This window comes from Pollachius pollachius (genome assembly GCF_949987615.1).
Source record: "Pollachius pollachius genome assembly, chromosome: 11".
NCBI lineage: Eukaryota > Metazoa > Chordata > Actinopteri > Gadiformes > Gadidae > Pollachius > Pollachius pollachius.
The window spans coordinates 8197472-8220139 of NC_136944.1; the positions used below are offsets into that span (position 1 = coordinate 8197472).

The window sequence follows — 22668 nt, forward strand, 5'->3', positions numbered from 1 at the left end:
GCACAAAGACACCCATTGTCCCAAAGAGCAAATCCATACAAGTATTTTCACTCACACACACACACACATGTACACGAACAAACACATACACGCAAACGCACACGCACATGTCTTAATTAGAAGTACACAAAGTGCTGTTCCACAAGCTGTTAAACTTCCCATTCAAGTGTGGAGTGGAAAATCTACAGTAGAACATAAACAAACCATGTTGTCACTGCAGACTGGTGTACCTTGTCAGAAAATGTTTTGTTTTCTTGGTTTTGTATTTTGGAACATTGTGTCCATTGTGATGAAGTGACTCAAATGTATATCATCATCGCTATCGTGGTCAGTCCCCTATATCCGGGACACTATTCAACCACTACAGATCTACTAAGATCACCGCCAGGGTTCATGGACAGACTGAAGACAAAACCACAACCTCTAAGTGGGTAGAAGATCAAACCATCTAGTGGCAATGTGTGGCACAATTGTATTTCACTCTGCCATAGTCACTGATAGATGGTGATGAGTTTAAGGCTTGAATTAAATGCCTTTGGTGTTTGGTTTTAGTGTGTGGTTCAACGTGATAACAACGTTCCCTGGACAGTGTTTTCCTTGTGCTGGTTCTACAGACTGAAAGGGGTTGGAAGGGATTCTGATTTAAAGCATATTACTCCTCTATTTTTGCCTCGTTTTTTCAAACACACAAGTATTTTTAACCTTAGTCTCATTTTCAAAATGTTGGAAGTAGCCCACGATTTCCGTCCAGATTCTAAATGTTTGTAAGGCTTCGTTCTATGGCATTGTTCTGTTTCAGATACTGTGAATTTTGTATAGAACCAGGGAAATGTTTATCATGGATAATTTAACGCCTGCATGTAAATTTATTATGTAATGAACACCCAGGTGTTGGTTAATGGCTGCTCTGCACTGATAAGAAACTTTTTTTTAAAATTTAATTTAACAAATGAAAACAAAGTTAAAATAACTTGCGTAATATGTTTAGGAATACTCATTTGACTAAAGACATGTTGCATAATGATATCTATCTCATGCCACATTATTGTTCTAATGCTAAGCCAAGATAATATTAGCCTTTACATGTGCCTTTCATTCTTTTTTAAATCCACAACCTAACCAGAATACTAGCCTTTGGATAACTAACGGACATGTGACAGTTTTTCTTTTGTATAAATTACTTCAAAAGTGAAAGTAAATGTTGCTACCCTAACTATATGGACATTTTAAGTCAAAGCAAGAATGAAAAACCCATGAAAAGGTGTGTAATATAAATGGTGGGGCAGAAAATAAGATTATTGCAGAAATTATATTTTGCATTTTTCTCTTTATACTTTTCTTTTGAATTTTATTTTTTGTGTAATATCAATGTGTGCATTACCCATCAAGAATCACGTTGTGTTACAGTTCATAAAGATATAAATAAAATGTTTATTCCAACATATGGCAGACAACATATATAGATGATGCTTTTATAATATATATTTCTGATGGCAAGATAGTCAGGCATTCACTAAAACTAGAGATACTAGTCGGATCCATACAAATATAATAGCGATTTAAAATGGATGGAATTGTCCCAGGAAAAGTCTGCATGGTTGTCTTGTTAAGATAGTCCAGCATGTGTGTGATGTATCTCAATGTTTCAGCATTGTTCTGAGTGCCTCAGTCAATGTTTATATCTTAGTTTTGATGGCGCATTGATAGATAAAGTAGGCGTAGTCCACCCATTGACTTGCTATGGTGGTTGAGTGATGATGGTGGAAGTTTTGTCATTGTGGTAAATCACAAGAAGAATTGTGAATCAAGTGACGAATTGTCTTAACATTTTTTTTATTTCTGTCATTTTCCTTTCTTGTGAGATACAAACACACTTCTGTCTCTTAATGTAACTATTTCAGATGGTTCCAATTAATGTTGTCAAAACTGTATCCGCTTTGTAGCATAGAAAAATAAACAAGTAATTTGGATGGTTCTGTAGATGTGTATTGCTTTTAATATTTTTACAATGAAATGACAGGATGGGGCACCTTTCTTACGAGCTGGGAGGTGGTGGCTTGCAGTAGATAATATTTGTGGTTCTGCTTTTTAGGTTAAACATCAATACTGTTACAGTAATGCATTGAGTTAGGTCAGACCTAATGATAATCAGAGGCATTTATCTATTTCTTTAGTGATGGATTTTGGTTCAGGACCAAAATCAATGTTAACATATTCTATGCAGAGTCCTATTTATCAGATCGCGGATGATCAAATAAGCCATTAATTAACTTAACGCCGGTGGACTGGTAGTCCATCCCTGGCATGTTCCTCCCACCAGTATGGACCTGACCATTTCACCAATGTGGAATCAAATCAGAAAGAATATTTCTCAATACATTGTGGTCCCAAAGGAATATGGCAACACGCCAAATATAACACCGCTAACCTCAATAGATGAACCAAAGCAGTTTGTTTAGAGCAAGTGTAGTCAATTATAACTCAACTCTGTTCTCAATGTGTTGTGGTATGGCATTAAACTTTGTTCAACGTATATGTTTATGCTTGTATAAATACATCCATTATGTGTTCTGCACATACATTGAGTCCAGTAACCATGTTGTCTTTTAGCACTTATGTATTTGGAATTATATACAAATACATTAAAAGTATCTTCTAGTTTCCCAGCAGTGAGGTGATAAAATAAAATAAAAATCTCCCCCTTCCACACACAAGAACGTAGTCTGAGCCTTGGTCAATCCATGGACAACTTCATGTAAATTACAACATCCTGTTTATTCCACTGCTAGTACAAAGGTGGGGGGGGGGGGGGGGGCATTTAAAGAGAAACCAACACACTACAATTCACTGGACCTAATAAAAAACCAGTAACGCCAACAGCTACTGGTTTTGTTCCTGTGGTAAATTGCCAGGATGATGAATAAAAGCCATCTGAGGACCGTTTGGAGTCCCGGCACAGGGGAGTCAGAGTCCACAGCCTTGCTGCTTCTTCTCACAACATAATAAAGTAAAAACTAGTGGACTTGAGACCGACTCAAGGCTCGGGTCTGCAGGACGACGGCAGGTTAGTCCCCGGAGGGGTCTCCTCTGTGACGGAGGGCTGCGGTGCGTCAGCCGTGCCTGGGGGAGGGGCCGGCCCCGCCTCCTTCTTCACCAGCTCCGGCTCGTCCTGGCCGGCCTGGGGGGGGTGCACCAGGACCCGGTCGATGATGCCAAAGTCCTGGGCCTCGATGGGGCTCATGTAGCGGTCCCTCTCCATCACGCCCTCTGGGGGGGGAAAAGGAGCAGGGAGGACAGCGGGGTCAGCGCGGCGCTTGAAATGTCAGGTCGCCCCGGTGAGCCATGAGGCTGAAGCACGGAAATGTGGGGATTGTTCCACATCTAGAGGGTCTCGCGGCCGTGCGTTTTCGCAGCAAAATAGTGTGGGAGGAGGGGAGGTCCCATCCATAGGGTGTCGTGCTCATGTTAAAGCAAGACCCAAGTCGGCAGTAGCAGTGGTGAAGAAAAGTGAGGAAGTACAAAAAAGCACTGGTTCCATCCAATACTGCAGAAAGGAGAAGCCAGGAGCTCCCCCGCGTCTGACCAGCGGTCTGCCTGTAACGCGGCCAAATAACACAAGATGTTATTTTACTTTAACCGACATCCAGTTTACCAGGAGGTCGGTTAAAGTAAAATGACATTTTGTGTTTCTGCAGACGGTAATCGTACGTATACTACAATGAGAATGAGACACATGAGAATGGGTCCCATTCTCATATTTGTTTATTGGAGGAAATAAACAAGAATTTGAAGTTCAACCTTAAAGAGCCAGTGAACCCAAACCATTTTTTTGGTTTCAAACATGGTCTTAAATGATCGTCTACATAGTAATCTTTGCCATTTTAACACCATAGCTGAAATAAGAGCCCATTTTAGAAAAAACAGCGACTCATTTAATGACGCATATCTTGTTTGAATTCCAGCTGAAACATTGAACCGGCTCTTTAAAAAAAGGTGTAGTGTAAAGAATTGAGTGGCATCACATTTCTTAGAAAAGAAGTCAATGGGGAAAAAAAACGCTGACTTCGCCCAAACAACTCAATAGAGTTGTCAAAGTGGGTACAGATATAGAAACTGCTTGTGAGAAGGTCTCCAAAAGGCAAAGCACCTCTTTGGTGACAGGGGGCGCCATAACTCGTAATCAAAGAAAAACTACCAGCATCATTACTCAATCAATCAAAAGTTTGCTTCAGAGTACCCCAGGGACTTGAAACTTTCCATGATCACTCATTAGCATTGCTAGCATTAGCGTGGTCAAGGAATATTGCGCAACCGACAAGTTGGTTGCGCAACTGACAAGTTGGTTGCAACACACATTTTCTTCAGAAAATGCACGTCAGAGTTGATATATAAGACCCTATTCACAAAATAATTGGTTACCCGTTATTGTCGTCCACCATGAAACCACTTTGGCCGTACTGACATGCCACTGTAGTTTCTCCTACTCCGTTGGATGGGAGGGGTAGGGGTTGGGTATTCAGGTGATAGCAATCTGCAACCTCACTACTAAATGCCATTCAAATTCTACACACTGAACATTTATTATAAACTAAAACCTGCTCATCAGTGTTGACAAACAACCTACCGATGTGCTCCAGCGGTTGGCCGGTATGTTTGGCATAGATTTTGTTGATCTGCCTCTTGAGCTTCATGATTTCCTCAGCCTGGATGGCGATGTCTGTGGCTTGACCCTGAAAAACAGGATTTCCGAAAGTTAAAAATCAAAATATCGGGTTTTTGCAAAGATACAGTCTGACAATGTGGACCAAATGTCCCCACATAACACAAGAAACTTTGCAGACCTTTGGTTTAACTCATGTATGCAATACCAAGGGAAAAAGTAATCTCCTCATCTGGTCGTCCGCTGCAACAATACAGTAAGCACCACTACCACCGTACCTCCATTCCTACATTAGCACTTAGGTTCAACTCATTGATACCTTTTATATTTGCCCTACTCTGGATACCCGATACCTAATGTATTCTTGCAAGTTCAAGTTGTGAAAGTCCTACTTTGTTGTGTAAATCTCAACCAAATGTACGACTGCTGTAGTCATATTAGTTTAGTTGTTTTCAGCATTTTTAGAGATAAACAGATTCAATAAATAAAGTTAAATACCATAAAGTTTGAATCTTGTCTCAGGGACAGCCTCAAGTCTATATGCGCTACAGCTGTTTTTTCTGAAGTGTGTTTCTACACCTTTAGCCAATTTATTAACAAGCGGTGCTAACCTTTAGTTAGTTAGTTTCCTGAATGTTGGGCTGTTTAGCGATGATTGAATATTCAGCTTGACTACAATAAACCCCGTCAACAATTAAGAGATCATTAACATCCCAGAACTCTGCCCTCTGCCCTCTATGGGATCGCAACTTCATCACAAGATGTGCCATGCATTGGCATCCACTGCCGACCTGCGTCCTGTCCTTTGCCGTTTGCCTTACCCTGGCGCCGCCCGACGGCTGGTGCACCATGATCCGGGCGTTGGGCAGTGAATGCCTCATGCCAGCTGTGCCCGCGGCCAACAGCAAGCTGCCCATGCTGGCAGCCTGGCCCACGCACCACGTGGAGATGGGGTTGAGGATATACTGCATCGTGTCATAGATGGCCAAGCCCGCCGTTACCACGCCGCCTGCGGACGGAAACATGTACTTTACTAACAATACTGTGGAGGTCATGGTACAAGCTCAGCAAGTCAGTGCAGCACTATAGTTCATCTACAACATATTTCAGAACAGTGCAGTACAGTTGGATAATACTAAATCGAAAAATAAGTTCTATGCTGATTTATGCGGCTTCAATATACCAGGTTAGGGTTCGTCTTCAAACTAATATCCAGTAGCAATATCATTAAAACATTTGTTTAAAACAACCTATCTCTTCTGCAATTCTATTCTGTTCGTTGGTGCATTATGTTCCATCAGACTATTTTACCTGGACTGTTGATATACATGTGAATGGGCTTGTTGTTGCTTTCGGACTGCAGAAATAGCAACTGGGCGATCACCAGGCTTGCTACTGTATCATCAATCTAACAGAACAAAAAGAGGAAGAGAAAGCAATTAGATAGCTGGAACAGACACTAAAGTACACACTTTTGAATAATGCGGAAACTTTAGATTCACATCCAGGATTGTGAAGAGAACCTCCTCATGAATTACTAGGGTGTTGCAGAGTCGCACAGGAAAAACTTACCGGGCCCATGACGCAAATAATTCTTTCCCTGAGCAGACGCGAGTAGATATCATAGGCTCTCTCTCCTCTTCCCTAAAGCAAAAACATACAGATATAACCTTTGTTAATCAAGCCCTGGATTAGCCGCAACAAGGCACATGATACCTGATGATAGATTGAAAGCAACATTTGAGTACTTTTCAAATACTTTAATGAGGCCTAATTCATGTAGGTTAATTATTATATTGGTTTAAATTTGGTTACACTGTTACACACACTCAGGACATTGTGCTGCCTGATTCACTATACCCGGCAATAAAGCATATATAAAGTTTTATAATTCTCTTAACAACCACACCACCATTTCACTGCAATCTCACGCCTAAAACTACACAAGACAGACTGCTAAAAGAGGTAACCATTATCATTATCTAAACAGATTGTACAGGTTATTAGAAATATGTACAGAATTTAAGAAACTAATACACATCTTTTATACTATTAAACTAAACTACTCTACTACGTTGCAATCAAACAAATGAGGGAGAAAGGTGCAATTGTCTCATTATTTTGGGAGAACCCTGACGATGCTATAGGGGCGAGAGCTCTCTTACACCAGCCAAAGCAAAGCCCCATCTTCTCTTCATTGCCCCTCATTTAAAAAAAATAAGTTGCACTGTGTCGTTATACTGTAAGGGTCAAAGAAGGTTAACCCACATTCGGATGGGGCCATCCACATCTACCAATGTACAAACGGATAACCACACATTTCAACACACACTCTAAAAGGCTAAAGACTAAAAAGCAATTTGACGTCAGTATGCCACCGGCCTACGGAGCAAAGTAAACGTTCACAAACTGGTTGGCAAAAAACTGTTTGAGACTGGCAAAAACATAGAATTGTGCTCCTTTTTCTGTAAATGGCAGTCTTATTTAAGTAACAGTGACACAATGGCATAGATTACCATGCTGCCCTCATATATGAGATGTTACCCCGTTTGATACAGAAACAAAACGATTCACTGAGCCTCTACGGCCATTTATCAAGCCTTACCGTTTGTTCCACAACCATGGGTACAAGTGGACTCCTCCAGACAGGAGTTTGGTGAAGAGATCGGGTACATTTGATTGCTGAAATTCCAAATCCCAATGCACTCTGTAACAAAAAGATCAAGGAAAATCATGAATTATATAAGTTATAAAAAAAGAATTAATTCACATTTTTAGAAGAGGCAACAGATTTGTGTCTAGCTATTAGTAAAGATTATTTGTGGCTTCATTATAAAACAAGGTATTCAAAGCATGCAAGGCCAGAGATTGCACAGAATGGTTTGGGTTCTAAATGAATGCAATTGATAGAGGGGAACCCTTATCTCTCTCACACACACACACACACACACACACACACACACACACACACACACACACACACACACACGCACACACGCACGCACACACACACACACTTTGGGGCCATGCTGCTGTACTTGGTTAAAAGTTATTCTACTATCGTTTTTTTTGTATTCCAGGTATGCGTTTCCTCTTATTTTCGAAGGGTAGGTAACGCAATTAGACGTCCTTGTAAACGTTGCTGAGTAAAGACAGTTCAAAAAGGGTTTAATGTTCATGGCGTGACTTCTTAGAATCGGATCATTTTCCAATAACTATAGGACTGAGCCATTAGTACTTAAAAACAAAAGTGTAACACCGCGGAAAAAATATTTACTATTCGTTACATCACCCTAGGTCAAAATGACTGGCCTACAGAAGTGCTGCTATCCTCATCCAGTGGTAGCATACTATCATAACAAACTTTGACGCGTACACACAACTGATATTGTACAACACAGCAAATGTAAACCAGCTGTCTCATTAAATACATATGCGAATCCATCGTTTTAGATTAAATCCCGTACTCACTCGTATTGACATGTTGGAATCCGCTCTGTGCGACTTCTTTTGAGGTTGCACCGGACGTTGCTCATATAGCAAGTTCCGCCCTCCGATGCTTTATGCGTGTGTTGCAAAAAAATAAACCTCGTGGAAAAATATATGGGTACAATAAATAGGGACCATAATGAATATGGAACAGTAATCAGAAAAAAATAAGTAATACATTTTCATAATTATAAATAACCAAATAAACTGACACGTCAGTGTATCTCTTTCAAAAGTATCATATTGTAATAAAATGGATTGGTATTTAATTTGACTGATGTTCGATTTTTGATTTGAATGAAACCTTGATTTTGCGTTAGGATAGTTGGGGGATAACGTTTGTGATAGGCCAATACAAACACACTCATTTTTTCATTATAAATTATGGCTTGATAACAAATCCAAGTTATGTAGTTTTAGCATCATAATGTTATACATCTCTATATTAAAACTAATTTGCATTTTAAGTCTGTTTAGAGTAAATATTGAAGAATTGATTTTACATGTTATTTAATAAATAACATACAACAGTAATACATCTATTAATTTGAATGCTCTTGGTGAAGAAATAGTTATTTGAGACAGGTGAATAACCTGCATCAATATCGCATCGTTAGACCATAGTTCACTTGAGGATCATACAGCAGGCCATATGTTGCATGGAAGACAAATATACTGGCAATACAGGCAGCCACATGCTTCCTCTGCTGCTGCTGCTAGTCACTTCAAAGAAACACTAGTGCAACTGCACATTGATACTCTGAGGTTGTACCCCACCTAGATATATCATATGTGTTACTTTTTCAATAACCTAAAAAGCATAAAAACAATTTCACTGTGATTATGTGATGCAATGGCATCCAAAGCAGTTGTTAGTGTCCCCTGTAGCCTCTGAACAAGGCAATCCTTCAGTTGGACTTGGGACACACAAACACAAATACCCACTCCATCCCCCCCCCCCCCCACACACACACACACACCCACACACACACACACACACAGTTAAATGAAAAGCATGACAAAATGATTGAATCAGATTCGTGCATTTTATTTAGCTTCCTTTTTTTGTAAATTACAAGATGGGCATTATGAATCAGAATGTATGGTGGAAGAAAAAACATAGAAACTCAGAATGGAGATCTGAAATTAACGCTGACGTAGCAAACATTACTTCATCGTCGGAAGGTCACAAACTTTCCTAGTCCCTGAAGGGCACTTGAACGCCCCATTATTTCCCGCCAGTATATTGTACAGTGAATGAAACAATACATTGTATGACAATGTTAACGCCAATCCTCTCAGCATTAAAATACCTAATGTGTCATGTCACCACAACATCATTCAAATGAATCACGCAATAATGGTTAATCGCACATTGATACCTGAGATCATCCTATTAATCCTATTAAGCCGACGATTAAAAAAACAGCGATACAACACTGAGGGCCAACGCAGATAGACCCATCCATACATGTCAATGTGTCGACAAGACGTATAAGTTTTATCTTTTATGTCTCCACCAACACCATAACCTCACACGCGCGCGCAAACACGCGCACAAACAAAGAGCGAAGAAGAACGGCACATTTCTATTGGACGTCAGCGCCGCCGACTCGCAGCTATCTCTACCTCTCCAGATCGAAGATGGCGATGTCGGTGTTTCCCGGCGTGCGGCTCCTCTCCATCGGAGATGCGAACGGAGACATACAGCGCCACTCTGAGCAACAACCATTGCGTCTTGAAGTGAAAACCACACAAGACGCGGCACTTATCAATCTCTCCAATGGTGAGCGGGGTTGTGTATTTGCCCATCTTCAGATGTTCGGCCTGCTTTAGCTATTAATGCTAATGCTATGTACCGTATACGGCTAGTTCTGTCCATATGTAGAGGTAACCTAGGGAAGACGGCTAGCGCAGATCCAACTTTAGCCTGATTCCATGTAAATCGCAATGGAGCCGTTGAAAGCGGGGACGCTTTTAGGGCCCAGGGGGCTTTTAAAATGCATTTTATTTGTTCCCCGCGGTATTTTGGAGGCATGGGGAAACTTGCAGCACGAACGCCAGCGTCCGGCTGTATCAGCTAGCCGTTTCATTATAATGTCCCTAATACCTGGCTAGCTGAACAATACCGTGGTACAGTTTGAATCGAGGACCGCGACGCAGCATGCCGACCCGCTGCCCGTCTTGCCTTTGTTGTTGATGGCGGTTTTGATTTAACTACAATGAATCGAGTACCCCCAGAAGCGTTATGGCTAAAGCTAGCAAACTCGCGATTGTTTTCGGGCATGAGAAAGTAAGACTGACTGATTTTTCATTATCCATTACGTTGCACACTCGAGGCTCACTTACTTCCTTTTTTTGTAATGTAACGGTAATAATGCAAGTACAATCCTGGCTTTAATGTGGTGCCTTTAGTAATGACTAGTATTTTGTCTTTTCCCACTTTTCTTAGCGAGAGGGGGGCCGACATTAGTTAAGCATTCATCTTTGTTCTCACCGGAACAATAGCGTAGTCCCCTGCCGGTATTATGCCCCTACCAGTTTTCAAGCTGTTTGGTGACCAACCGCGTGCACGTGTTGTGCGTGACATGCTGAAATAAGATGGGACCCCATCTCCTTACTCATTTGTAGTCATATTTGCATATAAAGTAGACCTGCCCACTCCTATTCGTTTTCACTATTGAGTAAGGAGGATCATGCAATTAATTTCATCCAGCTGTCAAAGTTTGGATCCTTAACCTAAAGTCAAACCTTCTCCTCAGGTTATACTTGACCTTACGCAATATAATATTAGCTTACCATCCTGCAACAAACTGCATGCCTAACATAACTGTTATTGGAAAATAATTAAGACAGCGTCAACACATTCTATTAACGTCCTTGCTTTAAAGGCCTTGAGTGTAGAGTGGCTCATTTAATGCAAGAATAAGATGAGCCATTGCCTCTCGGAACCTGCCCACTGTGCCTTTTTACTTTGAGACCTCCTTATAACTTTTCATGCCAGAAATGTGCAGATTTGCAAAGAAACTTTATGAACTTGCAACCGGTACACTGACATTAACTCTACAGCACGCTTCTACCCAACCTAGCCTGGGAACCAGACTAACCTGCAAGCTCATATTTTATCTGTTCTGGCATCTAGCGTATGTACCACTTCCTTACAGACAGTATTCCAGCAGACCTGGCCCAGGTTGGGCCGATCACAACTGTTTATTATGGGGTGGATTCTGATGCCCTGATTCGTTTACCCAATGGCGTCTAGAGGCATTTTAGTCTGCACCCGTTAATGGCGCCCTATGGAAATCTGGAGGTTTCAGGCACGCATCTGCGAATGTGTAGACTTGTATAATATATATCCATTATGAAACTATTATTTGAATTACTATACACTCTATTGAACTATATTTAATAGTATATACATAATTATTATTGTTGGGGTTAATATATACTGTCGTATGCTACCATAGTTATTTTCTTGATGTGCATAAAGATGCTTTAGTGGGAGACTTGTGAGGCTGTGTTGCTTACCTCTGTAGATTTGCATCTTCCAAATCCTCACCACTGTTTTCATTTTCAGGAGAGGACACATGCGTGTTCAAGTGTTCCGTCTCCCGGGAGACGGAGTGCAGTCGCGTGGGAAAGCAGTCGTTCATCATCACACTGGGCTGCAACAGTGTCCTACTACAGTTCGCCTCACCAGCTGGTAAACGCACGCACGCACACACTAAATATTTAAAAACCTCAAGCTGAGCCATACATTTCAACTGCCATGGTCATTCTAGAGTCCAAAGTATTTTTTTGATTTACTACAGTACAGAAATCTTAAGACAATATCAAAAAAACGTGATGTTTTTGGAGAGCCAGTAAGGCTGAGAATCCAGACACTGATTATGCACCTGGAGGCAGTCTGCGTGACGTGTTGGACTGCTAAACATGCAGACACCGGATGGATGTCTGCATGCACTTAAACCATGCAGGTTTAAGTGCATTTGCATAGAGAGGACATATTCTTTAATCAATCCTTGTCTGTTTTGACATGCTCTATTCTGTAATCTAGTAGGGGTGACCTCGAAGATCCAAATCTGCGTTAGGAAGTCGTTGAGTAGACACTTCTTTCGTAATAATCGAGGTCGAATCGCGGTGTATGGAAATTAGTGTGTTTGTAACAGTGAGCCAATCCATTGGGAGAATGGAGATGCTGAATTAATGATGCTGAAGTATTGCTTGACTAGTAGAAGGAAAAGCCGATAAGCTATACAATGTATATTTCTTTCTTCCTGTGTGCAATTTGCTCCCAATAAATGTCCTTATTGTTTGATAAACACTTTGTGTAATGGCAGTGGCACTAATCAATTGTTTAATTTCTAAGTAGAGAAAACTCTAGACTGTTATTAAAATAAAAAGGCGGGAAAGAAACGTTGATAGGTTGGCAGCAATTCTAGACAATTAAAGATGATCCAGAAAAGTCAATGCAACCTGTCAACCGCAGCTGTTGTATCATGATACCACTCGCACTGGGAGAATGATTCTCTCCTTCTGTACTCGGTAGTACATTTGGCTCTTCTGCTGAATTGAATGTTCCGCATTTGTTCTGTTGGCTGAAACGCATAGTTTGTAATTATTGTAGTATGTTAATTAGGGTAATTAATCTATATTATGATATACAAGGCTAAAAGTAGTATATTTCATTTTCAGCAAATTGAATGCAGGCAACGTGAATGGTGACTGTTGTTCTATGGTGAGAAGTTTGCACCCCAATATGCATATACCTGATGAGGAACAGTTGAAGGGAAATAATCTAATCAGCTAATGAAAACACTTTTCAAAATCAGAATGACAAAAATTGCTCAACTTCCATCAACAGCGTGTGAAAATAGTATTCAATATCCCCAAAGAATATACATTGACAAGGTCCTCCCTAATCGAAGAGAAGCAATGCGTGTCGGGTATCCCGTCTTCCTTTTCTTTGGGGCGCTGCATAGTTCCACCAAACCTACCGAATCAAAGTGGCTGCCGCTATAGGGGGGGCGAACAGCTTGGACTTTGATCACAGCTCTAAAAGGCCACCTGCTCACAGGGGGCTAACGGCAGCATTCTACAGCCTACAATGCCCAACATATTTTAGAATTGATGTGACCACAATATTATCCTTGACATCCGTATCCTTTTAGTGAGTACATTTGAATGTGTACCTTGACTCAGTTGTATGCCTGTCCTCTGTTCCAGACTTCTCCTCATTCTATAACCTTCTGAAGAACTGCCGTGGGCACAGCGGGGAGCGCTCGGTGTTCAGCGACCGGACGGAGGAGTCCTCCGCCGTGCAGTACTTCCAGGTGGGGCGACAACCTTAAACCTAAAGTATTGAATAATGCAACCGTTATAATATCAGATCATAGGGATGCACCGATACCAATACTCCCACTATTCCTCTGTGCTTTGGTTTTCCCTTTTGATTACCGAAATGAAGTATGTTAATATTATGTTGTTAATTTTGTATAGATTATTTATGTCTTGCCAATTCTAATATGAATTGGCAAGACTGTCAATGGCTATTTGACATGTGGACAGAAGAAAGATGCTTTAACTTTAATCTTTCTATGCTTTTAAAGCATAGAAAGATGCTTTAAAATATAATCTTGATGGCTCAAGATTATATTTCACTCCCAGATCGCCCAGCCGTACATACCAGTATAGCTTGATGGCTCTTTTCATATATGATGCACTTCAAGCAAGATCATGTCTGATCTTTCTACTCTTACTCTCTCTGGGAACTCGTGCAGTTCTATGGCTACCTCTCCCAGCAGCAGAACATGATGCAGGATTACGTCCGGACCGGCACCTATCAACGGGCCATTCTGCAGAATCACGTCGATTTCAAAGACAAGGTGACTCGTTTTATTGGGGAACGGATGGAGTGTTGATTTGTACAGTCACAACACCTTAAAGTGTCAATCGATTCACATTGCTAAGCCATGTTACTTTATTTTCTCTTCAGGTGATTCTCGATGTAGGCTGTGGCTCTGGAATCCTGTCCTTCTTCGCAGCCCAAGCCGGCGCGAGGAAAGTCTACGCGGTGGAGGCCAGCACTATGGCACAGCATGCTGAGGTGAGCAACACTTCCACACTCATTATTCAGAGGAAATGGTTCAATCTAAATAGGTTGAACAACGTACTTCTTGTTTAACAAGAATATACATTTTCCGTTTACTAATCAATACGTACAAATATTTATAATGGTTGTATTTTGCTGCTCTCTTGGCCAGGTCTCTTATGAAAGATGTTTAAATGATACAAACCTCGTTAAATACAACAAAGATAAGCCTTTAACATGATTAATGTCGAAGATGATTTACGAATAAGCAGAGTCTTGTTCGCACCTATTCTTCAGGTCTCCATGACTTGAACGTTATGGCTCTTTCCCCATTGACCGTGGTTCCTTGTGTTTGGGTGGACTTCAGGTGTTGGTGAACAGCAACCGCCTCGGTGACCGTGTGGTGGTCATCCCCGGCAAGGTGGAGGAGGTGACCCTCCCCGAGCAGGTGGACATCATCATCTCTGAGCCCATGGGCTACATGCTGTTCAACGAGCGCATGCTGGAGAGCTACCTGCACGCAAAGAAGTTCCTCAAACCCAACGGTGAGCATTGAGAGAAGTAGCTCAGAGTGATTAGTCTGCAGACCGTATTGTACGATGCCCCACCTATTCATCTGTGCATCTCTCCCTATTGCTTACCGAAATAAAGTATGCTTATGTTTTTAATTTTGGATTGGTTATTCTTTTCTGGTAATGCAAATTGGCAAGACCCTCGATGGCTATTTGACATGCGGACAGAGCTGGACAAGCACAGTCGCTGTTTTGCCAGCGACTGTGCTTTTCAAACCGGCCTCTGGTCTGGTGTTGTGATAATTAAATCTCACTCTTCATGTGACTTGGCTCTGGGGGGGGGGGGGGGGGGGGGGGGGGGAGTCAACATATTGTGAGGATTTCCAGTTTTAATTAAAAAAAAAAAAAATTGGGATCTGTTACCAATCATCGCTTCTGCCTATTTAGAAATGCAATAATTGAATGTGTCTTCCCAGGCAAAATGTTCCCCACCCTTGGTGACGTGCACCTGGCCCCCTTCACAGACGAGCAGCTCTACATGGAGCAGTTCACCAAGGCCAATTTCTGGTGGGAACGGCTCATTGTCATTGGACTAGGATGGGATTAAAATGGGATTACTAATCTGTGGGGATGCTTGAGTTCATAAAACCAAGGGGTTTACATGCATCAATCATTTGGAGAAATGGCATTCGTTAGCTAATCAGAAAGGGCAATTACAGTGAACTGGGTTGACAGTCTCTACCGCGTTGTGGTTTCTAACGCTCGGTTCCTCTCTACCTTTTAGGTACCAGCCCTCTTTCCACGGCGTCGACCTCTCTGCCCTGCGCGGGGCCGCTGTGGACGAGTACTTCCGCCAGCCCATTGTGGTACGTATTGCACACACACACGCACGCATACGCTGGTAGTCTGAGGACCCCAGAGGACGGATCCACAGTGAGGTCTAATGCAGCCCGGTACTTTACTGTTTGAAGAATGATGAGTTCACACCGGTTCTGATGGTACCACTGCTAGTCGAGCCATCTGATTTTGTAGAGTCTCATCGTGTTGCTTTTCTCCCCTGTGCACAGGACACATTCGACATTCGTATTTTAATGGCAAAGTCGGTCAAGTACACAGTCAACTTCCTGGATACCAAGGAAGAGGATCTTTACAGGTGTGTGCGCGTGCGTGCGTGTGTGCGTGCGTGTGTGAGCAATGTCCAATGTATAAATGCATTTCCGGAAGTTGTTAACATTTTCTTATTTCTCTTCTGCCTAAAGAATAGAGATACCCTTCAAGTTCCACATGATGCATTCTGGCCTGGTGCACGGCCTGGCCTTCTGGTTTGACGTGGCGTTTATCGGATCAGTGTAAGTCAACATCATCTATGGGTCTCTTATCCTCGGCTCCACATCGCATCACTATCATTGCCCAGCCGCACCAGGCTCCGACATTGCCCCCCCCCCCATCTGAAATGCCTCATCCGTGCCCACCTTTTAAAACTCTTCTCAAAGCTCTCCACTTCAACCTTGCCTACGGCCTGTGCCCCCCACCCCCCCCCCCCCCCCCCCCCCCAGTTTGTTTGCTCATCTCCTTGGTTATTTTGTTTTCTATGTTCCTGCTCACATTGTAAAGCGTCCTTGAGTTATTTCAGTCAAATTTATTCTTATTCTTATTATTAGCCGTCTTTGTCTAGTGGATGGCTCTTCCTCGGTGGTAATGCCCCTGCTGCGTATCGCCTCTGCCGTCTTTCAGGACGACCGTCTGGCTGTCCACGGCGCCCACCGAGCCCCTCACCCACTGGTACCAGGTCCGCTGCTTACTCCAGTCGCCGCTGTTCACCAAGGCCGGGGACACGCTCTCCGGCACCGCACTGCTGATCGCCAACAAGAGGTAGGAAGGCCGCAGGTAGCGGCGCGTGCACGCCGTCGGTGAGCCTTTGCAATGTGGTGCTTTCATCTCAGAATAGGAGTAGCTAGAGAAAAGGGAATTGATCAATTCGGAGCCTAAAGGCTTAGTTGTGGGTCCATGTTGAGGCCACGCAATGACCGTGCAGTCGCTTCAACGCAGTCGTGAACCTGTTTTGGTTCTGCATCAGGTTTCGGTTAGCGGACCAATCACTGCCATGCTGCTGCGTCGCCTCGATGCAAGGTTACGATTTTTAGGAGTGCACGTCAGGCCATTGCGGTTGACACAAGGAGAGTCCGCAAGGACGCAATGGATCCGTAAACCCCCTTGCGTTGCGTCAACGTGGAACCATAACTAAACCTTAACTTATAAAAGCTTTGGATGAAATCATCTACATTGATCTGCTCAATGTAGATGTATACCAATAACTTGAATCTGATGGTGATGTGATAACAGTTCTGCTCAATGCACAAAATGCTGCACAAAGTATAAGTGAGCCTCTGAAAATCTGGTTGGTTATTAACATAACTGCTGACCTCCCTTCATCCTTGTTCCAGACAAAGCTATGACATCAGTATTGTCGCCCAAGTGGACCAGACAGGATCTAAGTCCAGCAACCTCTTGGACTTGAAGAACCCGTTTTTCAGGTGAGTCTTTATACTTGTGTGTTTTTAATGACCTGATGGTGTTGTTGATGGTCCAAAGGATGCAGTTAATTGTTATTAAGCTGGATTGTTTGTGTGGAGTTTTTGTGTAAAGATGGAACCCTCTGAAGCAATTGAGCTAATACACTGCTACAGGCCTCAGATGTTCCTCCCCCTTCTTTTGTTTGTCTAACCCTTCCGTGTTTGTCTTAACTTGTCCTTTTATTCCTGCAAGTTTTACTTCAAGGGTTATTCAATGATCATTTCATCTCAGTACACTTCACAATAATTTGTTTTAATTTCTGGCCTTCTTTGGTATTTTGTATTCTTGTCATTAAACAATATAATTGATCAATTTTCTGTATTGTACCACCCTTTATTACTATTATTAACCCTGCCTTCCTATCATGTATTTGTAGGTACACAGGCACCAGCCCAACGCCCCCTCCGGGCTCCCATTACTCCTCCCCCTCAGAGAACATGTGGAACACAGGGGGGGCCTACAGCATGAGCCAGGGCATGGCCGTGTCAGGTAAACGGGGCTGAATTGACTCGCTCCCCAGAAGTCAAGTAAGCTGTCGTTTAGGCCTGGTGTAGCAGGCGGCCCAAAGCAATACCCTTGATCAGCAAGCATGGCCCCAACGTAGAAATGGAAACAATCCATCTTAAACTTCCCTTGTTGTTATTCTGGAAGCAGGCGCCACACAGACTTGACTGCTCCACTTTCTGGAGTAAAAAAGCAGCATGGGACAGAAAGGTAGTTGACAGTGAAAAGGTTTTGGGAACGTCTCTTTCTGCATTGTCAGCTTGGGGTATACAAAACGCATGCATGGTGAGCAAAGTTAAGTGATATTTGTATATCCCTCATTATCACAAATACGGACCCGAATGGGATCGATAGTGGTGCACATTCAGATGCTGTTGGATGGCCTCCCCTGAACCGAAAGCCCTCAAACATTAATGTGAGGGGAAGATGTCCCCACAATGGAAACGTAGGAAGGAATTCTCTAAGATGCGGTTGAATTGGCACGATTAGAAGGCCAAAGACCCCGGATTAAAATACGAACGACAGGTCAAATTAGTTAATGGTGATCTCAGAGTTGCACAGGTGTTTTGATTGTAATGGCTGTGTTCTGTCTCCTCCAGGGATGCCTGCGGCCTATGACCTCAGTACGGTCATCGGCAGTGGTTCAGCAGTGTCACACAACAACCTTATTCCGTTAGGTAAGTAAGCAGTCGCACACAAGTGTAGGGAGACCTGGGGGGCATTTAATGCTTATTTTCATGCGGTCTGTCAGGCCGCATGTCTGTCTTGATCTATACACAGAGTAAATGAAGTTTAGATCATTGGGGGAGACGTAGTTAAGGCGGCAGGCGTGTGTTGCTCAGGCGGCTGCCTAGGCTGTAAGGTGCTGTGGGAAACCCCGGAGACTGGTTCCTGTGTAAAATCACAGGTACGAAGGACACTCAGAGTTTGGGAATTACGTGGGAAACCCATAAAATAATCCTCACTGTTGGGTTTAAGGAGATGCGTTTAATAAGCTATATGATCCTCAATTAGCTTGTTTTATTAATTATTTGGTGGTTACAGGCCTAATAGACGTTGTCATGTTTCCGTTTCATTAAAATCGTCTTTTAAAAAAGTATCGGCTGCGCACTTCATTATAGCTGGCTGTCTTAAAACATGTGGCAGTGTACAATACTGTGATTAATGGGTGGTCTTAAGGATCAAGATGGTTGTATCCATACTACAACCAAGGTCAACATTCACCTCAACTAAACTTGGCTGAGATTTCTATTTTTATGGTCACACCCACGGCACGAGATTTCTATCACCCTTGGATGCATTTAAACAAACGCTGGTTGGCAACTCGCGATAAGAATGCACAAACCTATTTGGACTGCCGCAGCCGGTCATTGTGTTGTTGTCCATTTAGTTTTTTTTCCTTCTTTTTTTTGGGGGACTGGGGTTTTCACGCTCAACCACTTTGCCTCCTTCTTTCACAGTGAACTCTGGGATTGTGAACCACACCCATTCTAGGATGGGCTCCATCATGAGCACAGGAATTGTCCAGGGTATGTTCACTCCTCGGGTGCATCTCTGTCCATACCTACACTTCATGCAGTGTTCCCCAACCTTGGGGTCACCTGATATGCATATACATTTACATTTAGGGCAGGACATTCAGCTCATGCTTTTATCCAAAGTGACTTACAATAAGTACATTTGTCTTAAAGAGAAACAACCATAGATCGCTGTCAATACAGTAAGGAAGTTCATAGAAAAAAGTGCCAAGCACTTACAATTACTAGGTTAACCCAATCCCCATATACAACCAAAATAGCTTGAATAAGATGAAGTATTATCTATTTTTTTTTTTCTAAGTGCCATGATGGATGTGGACTGATATTAAAGTAGATTGCATGACATATGAGCTATAGATACAAGATGTCCAATTCGTGACTGAAAAAAGGGAAAGGTTGTTGCAATGTGCTTAGGGTCACAATGTCATAGTTTGATATTAGGGGTAGATGTTTATGGGGTGAAAATAGATGCATGTTATAGGAAGATGCCTGCAACACAAAATGTATCTGACATACTAAATAATGGAGTCACTGATTCAAAAAAAGGTTGGGGAACACTGACTAAGAGTTAAAAGATAATCAGCCCTGGGGAGATGTAGTCGTCTCTAGCTGAATCATGGGTTCACCGCAAAGACTTTAAAGAGATACACCGTTGAGTTTGGGGGTGACTGGCCAAGCCGTTTCTTTTCTTTTTTTTAGCCCACTTTGCTATTGGAAAGTGAAAGAGCAAGAACAGCCACTGACAGTCTTTCATCTACATTTTTAACCGTTTCATTCTTCTACAGTATGATGCCCACCTTCCTCTGTCCACTGACGTGCTGCCAAGAAATATTCTTACCCTGACCTAAAAATCACCAAATAACTCCAAAAAAGCCCCTGAAATGCCTGATATCCTACCACTCAAGCTATTTACCCCAACTAGAAACCCAATCCTGCGATCATCGGCCCAATAAGCCATTCTTAAGTTATGGCTTATGGGTTATGGCTAATAATAAGGTCATTGCTTTGTAAAGAAGACCATCTTAACTTGGAGGACAGGAACAAATCAAACATAAAAAGTCAGAACCGACGGAGAGACCTTCATTGATGCTTAAACTAGTGTTTTTTGTGTCCAGCTAAGTATTAAATATGAACCAACATTTTCTGCATAAACATGTTTAGGAAAACTTGACCCAACTAGTAATGACAGGGTTTATTCTGTTCCAACCTATCTATATTTTTGTGTATTTTTGCTTGGAAAAAATACACAAACCCTTTTTAGAAATTCTCTTATTTTTTAACCTGTTCCACTGGGCCTCGGATCTTCAGACGCCACCTCCCAATATCCTCTTTGTGCTCCATGAGAACTGCAGATTTATTTTGGTTGCTGAATGTCATGTCATGGTACAACCAGAGATGCAGCACTCAAACATGGCTCTTAACCATTTACCTCCATTGTTCCTGGCTGTCTGCTGCTTACTTGGTACGAGGAGCAAGTAATTGCAAAAGACTAACCGTATTTCTTTTTCTCATTTTCTTTCTTTCCAGGAGCAAACACGGGCCAGGCCGGTCCTAGCAGCAGCACTCACTACCCCGTCACAAACCAATTCACCATGGGAGGCGCTGCCATTTCCATGGCCTCGCCTATGGCCATCCCAAGCAACACGATGCATTATGGGAGTTAGGAAGAAGCTTCCTCCAGTCGTCCCCCCTGCCCCCCCCACCCCCCCCCCCCCCACCCAACTCATGCATGAGGAAACTGAATCTTAAGCTCACAAAGGTGCCCAAACTCAACGGCCACAGCCAAAATCCAGTATACCAAATCCAGTACTATTCAGGCGCCCCCTCCCAGCCTTTTTGCTTTTACGTGATCGTCTTCACTATCCTCGATGCCGTCCTCCGCTGCCACAGAGACTCTTCACTCAAGCTAACTTCTGGACTTAAGACCCTCCACTCCGAGCGACTCTGCTTCTCCTCCTCGCTATCTGACCACCTTCCGTCCACCCGATATCCGCTGAACTTTTTTTTGGGACCCGCTACACTACACAGAAACGCATACAGAAACACACACACAAAATGCATCTGGGATCTTTCTTTAACGTTGAGCTGCATGGCTAGACTTTTTTAGTACCACCATCCATCCCGCCCCCCCCACCCCTCATCCAGGACTGCATGCCAGATATATAGTGAAAGGAACGTCCCTTCATTTCACTCGTATCCTCTCCATATCACAGATGGTGGGGACGGGGCCATCATGGGACATCTTTATTGTGAGATATCAGGTCACTGTCCTTTTTTACCCCCGTCACATTGCAGCATCAAGTTCACTGCACTACCATCACAGTAAAAAACTGTATAGCAACCTCGCAAGATTGTTGGACTGAGCTGCTGTTAACTCTTGCGATCGCCCCGCTGGCTGCCAAAGGGACTCTAGGCCCTTTTTTCGTTTTTGTTTTTTCTCCTTTTTTCTTTCTTTTTTTTTTGTCTGAGGAAGAAAAAATATTTTGGATGTTTCATGTCAAAAAATGAACCGCTAAAATGTGAAGAAACATTTAAAAGAATCCAAAAAGTGAAATGTGTTTGCAGACAACTATTAGTGTTATTAGAGAGCCAATACTCTTTTTAAACGGCCCCTAGCGGAGTATCCTGATGAAATACAACGGGACTGCTGGGTGTCAGCCTGGCGGTCTCTTTTTATTGTAGAAAAACCTGTAGCTTAGTTGTCCCAGTTTACATGTTGTCTCCACCGCTCATATTCTTGCCTGGTATGTTCCTAACCTCTTAAGTTCCACGCCTATCTCTTACCTTGAGATTGTCATGAAAATGCCCCAACCCCAATTCCGTTTTTCACTTGATGGTAACCAAACACTAGCATCCAAACACTGGCCCAGCCCCAAGCACCCGTCTCTAATTTGCAGTACAGGGTGAGGACATCACTCTCCACCAATTTGGGCCAATCGGAAACGATGGATGCAATATCCTGTTTCACCAGAGCTGGTGCTGTCCCTGAGGTCCGGTGTTAGTGTTTGGTTCTATATTGCAGCGGAAGAGAGATTTATACATTGCTTCCAAAACGTTTGACCATTTTCTCTTTTTTTTTTTATCATTAACAAGCAAAGTAAAAAAAAAGAATTATGGAAAAGTGTCATACACACATCTGGATCCAAGTCTTGCTGTAGACCTACTAAACATTTTGTTTCCTAGTTTGTTGAATAGAAATCATGAACATATCCAAATGCTTATCATGTAATGGCAACTCTATTGGCACTCATGCCCATGTTTCTTATATTGCTCTGTGTAGAAGATAGTGGTATCCACTTT

General features: G+C 42.6%; 2 protein-coding genes across 3 annotated transcripts; one reads left to right on the top strand and one right to left on the bottom strand.

The window, feature by feature from the left end:
* Positions 1–8181, bottom strand: clpp (caseinolytic mitochondrial matrix peptidase proteolytic subunit). Its single transcript, XM_079747193.1, has 7 exons — positions 8132–8181; positions 7266–7367; positions 6233–6304; positions 5972–6068; positions 5482–5669; positions 4625–4730; positions 1–3267 (listed from the first exon to the last, which is right to left on the bottom strand). Exons 1-7 carry the CDS (start codon positions 8141–8143, stop codon positions 3035–3037), a joined length of 810 nt encoding a protein of 269 aa, XP_079603319.1. The 5' UTR covers positions 8144–8181; the 3' UTR covers positions 1–3034.
* Positions 8182–9790: 1609 nt separating this feature from the next.
* On the top strand, positions 9791–22493 carry carm1 (coactivator-associated arginine methyltransferase 1). 2 transcript variants are annotated; one of them, XM_079746908.1, is made up of 16 exons: positions 9791–9935; positions 11727–11852; positions 13376–13482; positions 13930–14034; positions 14145–14255; positions 14608–14785; positions 15229–15319; positions 15537–15618; positions 15820–15905; positions 16012–16101; positions 16487–16624; positions 17197–17286; positions 17703–17815; positions 18430–18507; positions 19291–19359; positions 20896–22493. In XM_079746908.1, exons 1-16 carry the CDS (start codon positions 9794–9796, stop codon positions 21030–21032), a joined length of 1743 nt encoding a protein of 580 aa, XP_079603034.1. In that variant the 5' UTR covers positions 9791–9793; the 3' UTR covers positions 21033–22493. The 2 variants fall into 2 exon arrangements, with proteins under 2 accessions (XP_079603034.1, XP_079603035.1); XM_079746909.1 differs by lacking the exon at positions 19291–19359 and having other exon boundaries at positions 9793–9935.
* The last annotated feature ends 175 nt before the right edge of the window (positions 22494–22668 follow it).

Coding starts and splice junctions, on each gene's coding strand:
- clpp (XM_079747193.1), bottom strand. Junction 6,305..7,265: donor CCATGGTTGTGGAACAAACG/GTAAGGCTTGAT, acceptor TTTTTGCTTTAG/GGAAGAGGAGAGAGAGCCTA. Junction 4,731..5,481: donor AGCCGTCGGGCGGCGCCAGG/GTAAGGCAAACG, acceptor CCTGTTTTTCAG/GGTCAAGCCACAGACATCGC.
- carm1 (XM_079746908.1), top strand. CDS start 9,794: ATGGCGATGTCGGTGTTTCCCGGCGTGCGGCTCCTCTCCATCGGAGAT. Junction 11,853..13,375: donor ACAGTTCGCCTCACCAGCTG/GTAAACGCACGC, acceptor CCTCTGTTCCAG/ACTTCTCCTCATTCTATAAC. Junction 13,483..13,929: donor CCGCCGTGCAGTACTTCCAG/GTGGGGCGACAA, acceptor GAACTCGTGCAG/TTCTATGGCTACCTCTCCCA.